At 44.3% G+C, this 13711-nt stretch overlaps 1 protein-coding gene across 1 annotated transcript in view; it reads left to right on the top strand.

The window, feature by feature from the left end:
* The window catches only part of Egf (epidermal growth factor), a 74442-nt gene that overhangs the window by 9522 nt on the left and 51209 nt on the right, over positions 1 to 13711 (top strand). The window contains 4 exon segments of the mRNA XM_005357426.2: positions 4480 to 4679; positions 6992 to 7173; positions 7763 to 7990; positions 8670 to 8872. Of these exon segments, the coding sequence (XP_005357483.2) occupies positions 4480 to 4679; positions 6992 to 7173; positions 7763 to 7990; positions 8670 to 8872 (813 nt within the window).

The raw sequence follows: 13711 nt of genomic DNA, 5'->3' as shown, positions 1-13711 counted from the left end.
GAGAGAGAGAGAGAGAGAGAGAGAGAGAGAGAGAGAGAGAGAGAGAGAGACCTACACACATGAGTGCAGGTACGCACAGGCCAGAGACAGAGTTCTCTGGAGCTGGCATTGCAGGCAGTTTTAAGCCCCTAATTCTGGTGCTGGTAATCAAGTCATTAAAATAACTGCCCTATGTTGAACCATACTTGTACAAATTTAGTCTCTTTGTCTCCTGGGAAAATTCCAGAAAATTAATAAAATACAATTATTTCTTGATTTTTAAAAAATTATTTTATTTTATGTGTAAGTGTTGTGTGCATGTATATCTGTGCAACGCATGTATACAATGTCCACAGAGGCCAGAAGAGGGCACTGGATCCCCAGGACTGAAGTTACAGACAGTCGTGAACTGCCATGGAGGTGCTTGGGATAGAACCCAGTGACATGGGATGTCCTTCTGTGTATATGTTGCTTATATTGGTTGAAGAATAAAGCTGTCTTGGCCAGTGGCTTAGCAGAGTAAAGCCAGGAGGAAAATCTGAACAGAGATATAGAAATAGAGTAGGCAGAGTCAAGGAGACGCCATGTAGCTGCTGAAGGAGAAAGACACCAGAACCTTACCAGTAAGCCACAACCACATGGTGATACACAGATTAATAGAAATGAGTTCATTCAAGATGTAAGAGCTAGCTAAAAAATACAACTGAGACATCGACCAAACAGTGCTATAATTCATATAATTTCTGTGTGATGATTCAAGTCTGGGTGGCCGGGAAATGAACTCTCGGTCTCCTCCGGGAGAGCAGTCCGTGTTCTTTACCACTGAGCTGTTTCTCCAGCCCCTATTTCCTCATTAATCAATTAATTAGCTCAAAGACTGTTTTGAATGCCTGTTATGTGCAAAGAATCAGACCATAATCTGGGATGAGGGATATTTAAATGGTGAGAATGCCCCCCTTCCAACCTATAAACTATTTATGGAGCAACACAAATAAATGCAACCTTTTACTGATCACATCAACAGATCAATGCATTAAAAATTAGTCTGACGTGTTTGATAACTTGTTATTCCTAGAAAAGGCATGCTATGTGTCCCTGAGAAGACTGTTGGCAATAGATCTGCAGGCCTGTCCATTGCGGTCCACAAGTTCGCAGCTCTAAGCTCAGGCTGCCTTTCCTCTATGAGACGAGATGTGCCAACATTCTAGTTCTTGGTTTCCCACTGAAACAATGGCACAAATCTACGTAGTAAAGCGTGGGCTGTGCAAATGTACAACAGAAAGTTCCTGACGTGTAGACTGGAATCCTTAGCCAAGTGTTTTCTCATGTGTGGGTTCGTTCTCCTTTCTCTAAGAATCCCATAGACAGGAGAAATTCCGTGAGATGTTCTGAGAGCTTTGCCAGCAAGCGTGAGAAGATGGGTGTGTGAGTGAGGCTTTTGTGCAGCTATGTCCAGAGTGCCTGCTCAGGAGAAAGGTTTATTTGGGTCAGAGGCTCAGAGTTTCCCATCTGTGCTTGTTCGCTGTGTGTTTTAGGATCCACTGTGAGGCAGAGCATCATGGTAGCGGGAACATATGGCAGGAGCTGTTCTCCTCCTCGCAGCTGGCAGGAAGCAGAAATGGCAACAGAGGAAGAGGCCAGGGCTCCATAACACAATGGGGCAGCCCTACTGTCCCCCTTTCTACGGTCGCTGCCCCCTAATAATGAGTTGTCCGCTGAGAGTCTAACGCATTGGATCAGATAGAGGAGGCTGACCTCACTGGCTCAAGAACTGGGCTTGCAGAACTCAGCCAGGAGTATGCTTCACTTACCTCCGATGTATATTTTAAGCCAAACAAGATGACAACAAAACTCATCATTACACAAAGCCGCTTGTCTTTCAGTCAGTGCCCTTTCCATGTCTTTGATGCTGTCTTGGGGATTTTATGGCTTCAGTGGTAACCAAGCATGGACCATTCCTCTCTGTGCAGAGGGCTAGTATTGACATAAAGATATCAGAAACGGCTTTGAGTTCCTTCTCTTAGACATCTATAGAGACATCAATTCAGATTCTCCTGACCTGATACTCCCTTGTTCCTCCTGCATCTCTCTTGTGTTGTAGCCACTGAAATGAAGATAGCGCTTTCTAGTTGAGTTGGAGCCTGCTAACCCATCATGCTCAACCCTTAGGAAAATGAAGTCATTTAATAAATTCCATTACAGTATGAAGGCTTAACGGAATAGAACAAGGACAGCAATAAAGGTCGCAAGAATGTTAGAATTGTCCTCTGATTGTCCCCTTGCCTCAAGAGTTCCATTATTTTCTAAATGCAGGGTGATAGCATCTAGAAATGGTCAGGAGAGACTAGGAACCAGCCTCAGTCCAGGAAATGAGACCGCCATTTGATTCATTTCATAACATAAAAGACAAACCCATTCAGTAATTCACGCTGTGGTTTCCAAAGAAGGCACTGGGTTCCCACATAGATGCTGAGAGCTGGCAAGTCAAAGTGCCAGGTGGCCTTGATCTAAATAGGGAAGGACTCCAGGCACAGTGGTTAAGGCCCAGAGCAAGGTACTGCTGGGACCAGGGAGGTCTACCGCAAAGATCATGTAAACAGAAACGCAAGGGTCCCACTGAAATTAATCCCAGATAAATAGAGACTAACTTTTGAGAGTAGATGTAGCATTTGGGTTGGTCTTACATTCAAAGGTGACTGGGGGGGGGGAGCAGAAATGTTTTAGATTCTTTTGGATTTTTTGGAATATTTGCACATACATACTGAGATCTGTTGGGAGCAGCATCCAAATCTCCAGGCGGACATCACTTACACATGAAGCCTGAAGGTGACATTATACAAAATTTTTCATCTTCCTGTGTGATCAGGTATCAAGTTTTCCACTTATGATGTTGTGCTGATGACCATCAGAGTTTGCAATTTTAGGGGCATTTGGAATGTTAGAATTTTAGATTAGAGAATTTCCATCTGTGTTTTATGGCTACTGTAGCCTGTCTGTAACAGGGATATCAACGTTTGTCTAGGGGAATGAACAAAGAATTGAATGACAGGGAAAGACAGAAGACCCTGAGAAAGGGCATACAACAGCTTTAGACACTCGGGACAGGAGAAGCCCAAGGCTGGAGCTTCATTTAACAGACATTGACTTGGGTGGATTTTTTCTTTATTATTATTATTATTATTATTATTATTGTTACAAATTTTCACCTCCTCCCATTTCCCTCCCTTCCCCTCCAGTTACCCCTCCCCCCCTCTCCAGTCCAAAGAGCAGTCAGGGTTCTCTGCCCTGTGGGAAGTCCAAGGTCCTCCCTCCTCCATCCAGGTCTAGGAAGGTGAACATCCAAACAGACTAGTTTCCCACAAGGGCCCTGGGTCCTCCTCTTTCCTCTATTGGCCCTGTCTGGATACCCACCCCTATGCCTGCCTGCTTGCTGTTTCTCCTCACAGAGTCTCTGGCAACAAGAAGCCAATCACCTCAGGACTCCTCCCTCATTTCTCCAGAATACTCTAATTCTTCCTCACCCTCGCGATGTTTCCTGACAGTTGGAAGCTAGTGTTCCAACATCTCTGCTTCCTCTTAGGAGGTCCCTCTGCTCTCCAACATATTCTAACTCATTCATTACTTGACGGCTCTGGCCACAGGAGGAGGCAGGAAGAAAGAACATCTATTTCCACAACAGTGTTTAGAATTGTTACGGTGTGAGTCTGAAATGTTCCCTGTAAGTTCATGCTTCGAGCGGTTGGTCCTCAAGGTCTGTAGTATTTGGTGGTGGTGGTGGGGGGCTGAGGAACCTTTAGAAGGCATGGCCTGGCCGGCTGCAGTAGGTAGCCAGGCTTAGAGTCAGTCCCTTGTTCCTGTCATGGTCTCCGTCTTCTGGTCACTATGATGTGAACATCCTCCTCCACACACTCTTGCTGCCGTGAACTGAGATGCCCTAGCCTTTCCTCCCCACCACAATTGTTCCGAGTGCTCTGAAACTGTGACCCAAAGCAAACCTATCAGGCATGTTGGTGACAGCAACACAAAGTAACAATACAATAATTTTATTCCCAGCTTATATGACTAAATTCAATATTCACACACTTTCTTTCTATGATAGAAAGCCTTACCTTGTTTCTTGTTTTGTGCATAATAAGTGTACATTAGTTGAACATATATTTCTATTTAAATAATTCATTTTTTTCATAATTTGGCAATGCACATTTCTTATAATCCCCTTATAAAGAAGATGGCTTATAGAAATCTACAAGGACCCCTTATTCTGTATAGAGTAGTTTTTATTTAAAATACAAGACTATAAATTTAAGTTATATGCAGAATTAACTGCATACATAGTATATGTAATTAATATATGACATATAACACAATATACATAACATAATACAGCATAGATAATATATGTAGGATTAACTACATATATGAATTGTCATGGGAAGTATTTTATATGGATCAGATCAAATATCACTGAGAATCTGCAAGTTGACTTCTTTCTCCCCTTAGGTCCTGCACCCTTCCTAATTTTCTCACATGGAAGCAGTATCTCCCGGATTGACCCAGAAGGAACAAATCACCAGCAATTGGTGGTAGATGCTGGCATCCCGGCGATCATGGATTTTCATTACAAGGAGAAAAGACTCTATTGGGTGGACTTAGAGAAACAACTTTTGCAAAGAGTTTTTCTGAATGGGTCAAGACAAGAGGTAAAGTCCCATGATCACGAACAATATGTCAGGAGTTTACACAAAAGCTGGCAAATGTGACAGACTGAATGTTTAATGTTTAGGTAATTTATCTAAGGCTATACCAGTCTGAGTACACCTGATCTCATGAGCTAAACAATACTCAGAGGACAGGCTCCAAAACCACAGAGAAACCCTGTCTCAAAAAAGCAAAACAAAGCAAAGCAAAACAAAACAAAACAAAAAAACAGTACTCAGAACTTGGATGGGAAGATAAGTGAAACGCATTATGGTTCAAATGTGTGTGTTAAATAGAGGCATTTAATCTGCCCCTGTGGTTCTAAACTATTGATTAAACTGACAAATTGATGTTTGTAAGCCTCTAAAGAAGAACACGAGGAAATAAATGTAACTTTGAACACATCTGATTTTGTTCAGTCAGTCATTGTGAAGATGTTATTTGCATATTGATTTTGTACCTCAGACAGTCCCTCTATGAATATCTGACCAGAGTCTTTTTGGTTGTCACACATGAGTCAGCCAAGAGGATAAAGATGCTGCAGGCATCTGGTGGGCCCAGGGCACGGCTGTCACTCAACGTCCTCACTCTGTGGGACGGTCACACAGTGAAGCCCTGTCTAACTTCACGCGTCAATAGTGCTCAGGTCAAGATCATCTGTTTTATCTGGGTGCATTTTTTCTCGTGTAGGGAAAAAAAATTGCCTGACATTTAGGAAGAAAAAAAATGCCTTTATATTCTCAAAGTATTTGTACTCTGGGGTAAAAAATGAAGCCAAGGACAGATAAAAAAGTGTTGTATTTCAAGTACATACAAAAGACCCTTAATCTTTTTCTTCAACTGGTAGAACCCGGCAGTGAGTCCCTGGAGGAATGCGTACAGGGGATGGATTACTGAGAGCAGGTGATTAGCAGAACCTCCAGCGTTTATTCCCAACACAAAGGGCTCATTGTTGGGAGTTTTTCTTTTTTCTTTCAAAACAAACCTCTGTCCTTTCAATTATTCCTAAAAGCTTCAATTAGGGGCAAATCTATTTTAGGACATCTCTAATGCTGGCTAGTCTCACTTTAACAAGTTTGGCTGTTCGTATTCTCCGGCCATCTGCTAGAACAGCGTGGAAAGCTGAGAATTTGGAGGCTCCCTGTCATCAAACTGGGGAAAAAACATAAGCAGTTGTGGATTTATGTCAAATCCTTAGGAAGGATTGACCTGATGCCTAAGAACTCACCGTTATCCCTGCTCCTGTGTTTAAAACAATATGAAAAGAAGAGCACGTGCTGAATGCAAAAACAATTGAAATGGAGGAACTAATGTGAGTTCGCAGCAGTTGGTGAAGGGCTTGGCTGGCCGGTTCTGAGATCCAGCACGGCTTTGAGACTGTGTTGCCTCTACCGAGCCTCATGCTGGGCCATGTCCTACATCACTGCACCTATTGCAAGGGTAGGGTTATGATACCACCAGAACCTGTGGGCTGAAAAGCCAAGGCTTCCTTCAGCCTTCCAAGCCCCCGGAGAACTAGTTTGATTGGCCCAGGCTGGACTCACAGATGCAGACTCTTTTGTTTGGTTCTTTCAAGAAGTGAGAGATAGCCCAAAGAGGACCCCCGCTTCTCTGGTGCCACTGGGATCTGCAAGATGAATGGGAAAAGGGTGAGGCAGAAGAAAATGAGATACCATAGCAAAGCTGCTTCTAGAGACTGTGGCTGCAGCTCAGCTGCTTGGCCTCACAGAAAACCCGGGGTGTGAGCCCCAGATGAGCATAAACTAGGTCAGGGGGGCAGACCTGTAATCCCAGCACTCAAGAAACAGAGGCAGGAGGGTCTGGAGTTTAAGGTCATCCTCAAGTATGTAAAGGGTTCCAGACTGAGCTACAGGAGATCCTGTTTCTGAAGGGGGTGGGGAATCCACTCCATGACTCTGCTCAAAGCCAATGGTAAGCTCTGCTTACCCAGAGCTTGGAAAGACCTAAAGCTGAATTTAGGTTAGGATCCCATTACCAAGTACAATTGAATAAACTGCCTGTAAGCATAAAAAAAGATTCTGTGAAGTAATTAATATATTGTGGCTGATCGGCTAATTTCAGTAGTATATAGGATAATTCTTTATTTCAAAGCTGTAATACAAATGGCCTACTCACAAGGAGAGGGGTACCGTTGCTGAATCAAAACAAAAACTCGGTGGTTATTTTATCATGTAAAAGATGTGGGGAACACATTCAACGGCATACACTAAAATGACAGATTTCACATGTGCAACCATAGAGCAATATTGATGTGAGTTATAAATATTTATAATATTGAAATTTGGTTTTGCAGACAGTGTGCCGTGTAGAGAAGAATGTTTCTGGCATGGCCATAAACTGGATAGATGAAGAGATTCTCTGGGCAGATCAGCGGGAAGGAACCATCACTGTGACAGATATGGAAAGCAACAGTTCCCATGTTCTTCTGAGTTTCTTAAAACAGCCAGCCAATGTAGCAGTGGATCCAATAGAGAGGTGAGAATCTGTTGTTGTTGTTGTTGTTGTTGTTGTTGTTGTTGTTGTCATTGTTTTTAAGGAAATTGAAGTGAACTGAAATGAACTTCAAACCTCAACAAGATTCCCAAATCATAATACCGGAAAGGCAAACAGACTTCTGGACAATACAGAGATGCCATTTTCTCCAAAAAAGTGGCTGGGTTGGGACTCTGTAGGCACCCTCCCTGTTTGGTGTTTTGTAAGAGCTTAGTTTTCTTTCACACTTGGAAATCACAATAGGAAATGCACACACATTCTTTTTTTTTCTAAATATTTATTTATTATGTATACAATATTCTGTCTGTATGTCTGCAGGCCAGAAGAGGGCACCAGACCTCACTACAGATGGTTGTGAGCCACCATGTGGTTGCTGGGAACTGAACTCAGGACCTTCGGAAGAGCAGGCAATGCTCTTAACCACTGAGCCATCTCTCCAGCCCCTGCACACACATTCTTGAACTCTCATTCAAAATGGTCAACCTCTCTCTGGGCAGGCACCAGCGGCGGGAGCCCCCACTTTAGCGACTGTTCCTTCACTTATGGCTGTGCGTGCTGTGTTCATCCCCAGGTTGATATTTTGGTCTTCAGAGGTGCCCGGTAGCCTTCACAGAGCAGCTCTCAGTGGGGTGGACGTGAAAACCCTGCTGGAGACAGAAGGGAGGATTGCCGCGCTGACCCTGGACCAAGTTGACAAGCGGCTCTTTTGGGCTCAGGACAGCGGAGAAGGAAGACAGGCTTACATTCGTTCCTGTGATTATGATGGTGGTTCCATCCATGTTATCAAACATCAAACACAGTAGGTTTTGCTTTTGAGAGGCAGCCAAACAGTTGCCATTGGAAGCTGGTGTGATGAGTTCATTTTCCTCTTGTCAGCTACAGAGGGGTACTAGTTTGGACCAGAGTCACTAACAGGTCACTACTGAGTGACTCTGGGCAAGTTACTTAATGTCTCCGGTAGTCAGTTTTCTTTCACTGGATAGGTAATAGTACCTGTTTGTTGGTGTTATTGTGAAGATCAAGTAAATATATGCCGATAATAATTAGCAGCATGGGTAGCATATGGTCTGCTCCCACAGTCGGTCTTACGTGTCCTCCTCTGTCATTTTGCCATTTATTTGGGAAGCATTGTCTCTCTGAAATTGGCTCTGGAGCCAGTGCAGGGAAGAAGCAAAACTTCTCCTGGTGTGGAGCTGTCAAGACCAGCTCTCTCTTCCCTCCTTACTCCTGGTTTCTTCTTCATTTTGTGCGACAGGAGAGGGAGTTAGAGCTAGAGATTGTATTCTCTTAGTCCTAAGAATGATGACGTAAACCAAACTTTAAACCTAAGATGTGTTTATCTAAACCAAAGTAAGAAAAGAAAGGTGATTAAAATGCAAACAAATAAAAAGTTTCCAGATGGGGGGGATTCAGCCTTCAAAATCTAATGAATGGATGTTCTGCCATTAACGTCCCCTCCCCTTTCTGGATGTTTTTAGGCACAGTTTGTTTACGATGGCCCTTTATGGTGACCGTATCTTCTATTCAACATCGAAAACGAAGGCAATTTGGATAGCCAACAAATACACCGGGAAGGACATGGTTAGAATAAACCTCAATCCATCCATTGTGCCACCTGGACAACTGAAAGTAGTGCACCCACATGTACAGCCTGGGGCAAAGGACGGTGCCCAGGGCTCTGGTGAGTCGCTAGTTACCCCAGAAGAACCTAGCATGTATTTACTTCTTACCTTCCGGTTCAAGCTAGACGCTTAGGAATTACGGTGTGATGGGGAGATAAATTTTTACTCAGCTTTCATCATTTCTCGGTTAAAACATAGTCCGGAAACAAAAGGCAGATTAAAAAGAGGAAAACACGTAGACATTAATTAGCATTCATTTCCATATATAGGAAGAAGGACAAACAGGGTTCCTAAGGAAATCAAGCTTGGGGGTGGCTTGAATAGTTGAGTCAGTAATGTTTGTTTACTTGGCTAACGTTTACTGCTTAAGATTGACTTATTTATGAATAACCCATTGGATGCATGGTAGTTAAAAACCCAGACAATACAACAAAATAAAATGGTCTGAATTGAAGCACTTGCTTGCTATGTATTAACAAAGGGGAGAGAGAAGAAAGAGGAAAGCAAGGCAGGATGCAATTATACCTTGCAGTGAGCTCAGTGAAGGGTATGCTGAGAGGCAAGCAGGGGTGTGAGGGTGCCATTTGATTGGCTGATCAAAAAACAAACAAACAAACAAATAAATAAATAGTTTATCTGAACATGTGGCCACTTAGAGAATGTCTACAAGAAAGAACAGTAAATTTACAGAGAAGTGACATGACAGAAAAAACCTTTGAGTCCCTACTAGTGGCCTCTGGGGCGAGTGGCTAAGAAACTCAATGATGGAGGTGGGTTGGAGCTGTTAGTATAGCCTTAGGCAAAGGTGAGGGTCAGAGAGCTTGCCTGGGCCTGTGGAGGTTTATGCCTTCAGTCCAACTATCTTAGCATTTTCGGGAAGGCGGGTGGTAGTCTGGTGGTCTTGGTTACTCCCACCAAACTCCTTCCGTTCTACCTCGTAAGTATGTCTCAAATGTGCAGTCCTCTTTGTCCCGCTCCACGTTCATCGACAGTCAGTCTGTCCTGCCTAGCCCCAAGTCGTGGTCAGTCACTCGGGATCTATTTCCACCGTCGTCATCCCTTCAAATAGCAATTCTGATTCATTCACACCCTGCTTGGAGTCTTAAAGGCTATCCTTGGTATTCAGGCTGGAACTCACCGTGGATGGGCCCTGTGACATCTGTCTAACCAACTTGGGTTAGTGTCCTTGGCCTTCCTTCAGGTCCTCAGACAGCCGTGGGTAGGCAGGGCTTTAGGCTTTAACTCCGCTGGTCGTGCCCCCGGAGCATGAGTGCCAGGCACCCAGGTTGCCGTCTGACTGTTCCTTCATCTCCTGCGTTTCTTTCATTCCCCGCTTCACTGAATTTATGCATTCATGCATTATGAGTTTATGCATTAGCTCGCTTTCTTGTCCAGTTGCTTTCAGACTTGTTTCTGTGTGACATGCAGGTACTTCTAGCCAAATCATATCTGTCTCATTGCTGCATATTTTTGACTAATATAAATGCGATGAATAGTCAAACATTTTTAAATAATGTAGCCAAATGAATGAATAGTTGGCTAATCAAGTCATTTCCGCTTCTAAATGTAGTCTGGATTTGAATGTTTTTGCATCTCATTGCTGGAGTTTTGCTTTTTCAAAGTAAGCGTGTGTGTGTGTGTGTGTGTGTGTGCGTGCGTGCGTGCGTGTGTGTGTGTGTGTGTGTGTGTGTGTGTGAATAATTATTGGACAACTCAATGTGAAATCTGCCACATAAAAGATAACCGGCACTCATAGTCAAGTAGAAGTTTTGTTTCTTATATTTATTAGCACAGATTAGCGTGTTTCATTGTGACATCTTCAGACAGGAACTTTGATCATTCTCACCTCTGTTGCCTTTTCTGATGCAGCAGAAGAAAAGAGAGAAGAGAGAGATGGGTAGTGGGCAGGGCCCTTTTAAAGGGGAATGTAGTGAATGTGCACAGGAGGTGCTCTTAGTGGCCACAGCTGAGGACAGGGCAAGTCAGGCCAGTACAGATGCCTGAATACTAATGCATGCAGATTCCAAAGTGCTTCATGTATGTTGTCGTACTGGTCCATCGAGCAGCACTGTGAGACAGGACGGGTGGAAAAATTGTATTATTTCATGATTCATGAACTAACGCGTGGTTCGTGGAGTGCCTCTTCTGTGACCACACAGCTAGCTAGTGGCTGTAGGACTGGGCTTAGTTCTTAGCTCGTGAGACATGGATTTGGGGGGAACTCCTGTCCAATACTTCAGATCATGTTCTCCCTCCCGTGAACACGGTCTCTCTCTCTAGAATCCCTCACTGTTGGCCGAGGCTTCAAGAGGGATTCAAGTAAGATCATTGAAAACATCAATTTCAGAGAAAAATATAGGATTTACTGCAGAGCGGTCGCACACATGGCTTCTTTGGTGGGGAAGCCAAAGCCAGTGCAGGACCAGGAAAGCCTGGTATCTGGATGCAGTTGCCCTGGGAACTGGCTGCAGCCACTGACCTAAGTGTGACCGTCATGCATACTCCACAGGCAAGTCACCCCCTTGGATTTCGAGAGCATCGCGGCACTGGTCATTATTAACTAGGTTTAAATTGTTTTTAATGCATTAGAGAACAGGGATTCTTCACCTGGGACTTGGAGGGTCCAGTGCCCTTTTTGATTTTACATGAAATATATAAAATGTGTCATCATGTCCCCCAGGGGACAAATAATCAAGGAACTCTTATCAGGTCCTCAATGTGCCAGAGCCTTTCCATTTCTCTGGAGGCTGCTGGGCTCCTTCTTCAGGTTTGCCTACTATTGGGGTTCCCCTGGGAGTTGCTCAGCACCACTGGAGTTTAGGGGACATTTAGTAGCGAAGCTACTTCAGGGAAAATTCGAGAAAATTCTTGTAACCCAGCCGGCATCATTTTTGTGTGAAACACAAGTAGTTAATGCAAATTAGAGAAGCCTTGAACTTATTTCTTCTTATCAAATGACTAAGTCGTTGCCTACCAGGGCTGTGCTATAAAATTCTAGTTCTTTGGGATCTAATGGGCTATTCGTGTGTGTGCTCTGGAAGGAACCTTCCAAGGTTACATGACTTTGAGATGCTAGGCTCAACAAATTGTTTCAGTGGGCTGGTTTTCCTCAAGTGGGGAAATCACATATGGTTAGATACACTGCTTCTCGCTAAGGACCATTTAGCCCGGTGGCTTTTTTCCATTTAATTTCTTATGTAGCAGTCCATGACTTAAAGCTATTCTTTCTGGTGTAGACCCAATTTTGAGCTCTAGACAAATAAAAACAAAACAAAAAGACTGCTAAGCTGCAAAGATATTTTGCAGGGCAACGCCGTAGGGAAGGTTGATTTAAAACCTTCGGGATGTATACATAATACCCCGAAGGGAGCAACCCTGTGAAGACCTGTCTGAGCCCAGCAGAGATGCCCTTCAGGGAAGGAAAGCCTTCAACCTCTTCAAGGGAAATGGATGAGCTGCTGTGTGTGCGTTCTTTGTTCCCGCACAAAGACAGGCAACTTTAGCTACAGGAACTTCACCCCAGGTGGGAGGAGGAAAGCGAGAGCTTCTGATGACCTGGCCATCTCATGGAGAGTTTCTGAGCTCTTTCCTCAGGCCGCACTCCCTTGTTCTGTACATCCTACTAGGTCAGGGTTGTGCAACTTGGAGAGCAGATGAATGCGCTGGACTGAAGAACACCTTCACCAAAGTCTTTGCTTCTGCCTTCCGAGCACTTCTACCTGGATGTCCTCACTCCAGTCTCAAAGCAAATGACTGGCCTGAGAACTCTGCCCTGGCTGTCCCCAGAATCGGCACTTCAGTCCCTGGAGCTTGATAAGAGGCAACATTGTTTCTAGAATATTGCATGACTGTGTCTGTAGGTGGCACTGCACGCCTCCTGTTGTACCAGTATCTGGGCATGCAGGGCCCAGCTCCCACTCTGTTCCTCGCTAACCAGCAGGTCAGAAGTTGCCAGCTTGTCCATCATCTGTAAAGTTTCCCTTCAGCCCTTTGCACGATGGCTTCAGAAGCTGTAGATAAGTGCCTATTTCCCCAGAGCCATGTTTTTAAGCTAAGAGTTCAGAGTGACGTCATTCTCACTCCAATGCTCCTTACCACGTAACCGTTAGAATACTTCTGCAGAGAGGAATGTTTCCATGTCAAATATATTATTGCTCCCAAGAGAAATTATAGGAAAGGCAAATTCAAAGCTTGGTACTATCCTGTAACATACATGCTTTCAGAATAAAAAGTTAATTTCCCAGGATCACCCAAAACGGAGATTTCCCAAAGCTTATTCATAAACTTAAGGGTTTTTTTTTTACATTATTTTATGTGCATTGGTGTTTTGCCTGCGTGTATGTCTTGTGAGGGTGTTAAATCTCCTGGAACTGGGCTGCAGACAATTGTGAGTGCTAGGAACTCTGGGAACTCTGGAAGAGCAGTCAGTGCTCTTAGCTGCTGAGCCATCTCTCCAGCCTCCGATGTTGGTGTGTTCCTATTGGCTGTTGTTATTCTCTGGATACTCACACTGCAGAGGAGCGCATCTGAGGCTTGTCTGTGTGGGAAGCATGAGTACCAGGCTCCTCTCCCTGGGCTGATGATGCTGGTGCTGGGGGTCAGGAATGCAAGGCTGAGGCTGGCTTTAGAGAGACCACTGTGCCACGGGGGGACACAGGCGAAATGGGGTGGGAACAGTGAGAGTAGAGCCATGCACACCTTTTATTCCCCATCTTCATCCCATGGGCTGGCCAGGCATGTCATAACTGGGCATAAAAGAAAGGAAGGGGTATTATAAGAGTAAGATGCTAGGGTCCCCCATGATACTGGGATTGAACATAAGAACTAGTGCATGCCAGGCAAATGCTTGACCACTGGCTATGCCCCCGGCCCCACAGCACTTCTTTCTCAACTGCTTC

The sequence above is a fragment of the Microtus ochrogaster genome, chromosome 21 (assembly GCF_000317375.1).
Source record: "Microtus ochrogaster isolate Prairie Vole_2 chromosome 21, MicOch1.0, whole genome shotgun sequence".
Taxonomy (NCBI): Eukaryota; Metazoa; Chordata; class Mammalia; order Rodentia; family Cricetidae; genus Microtus; species Microtus ochrogaster.
The sequence above is the reverse complement of the archived record's forward strand: the minus strand, read 5'-3'. Positions and strand labels throughout refer to the sequence as shown.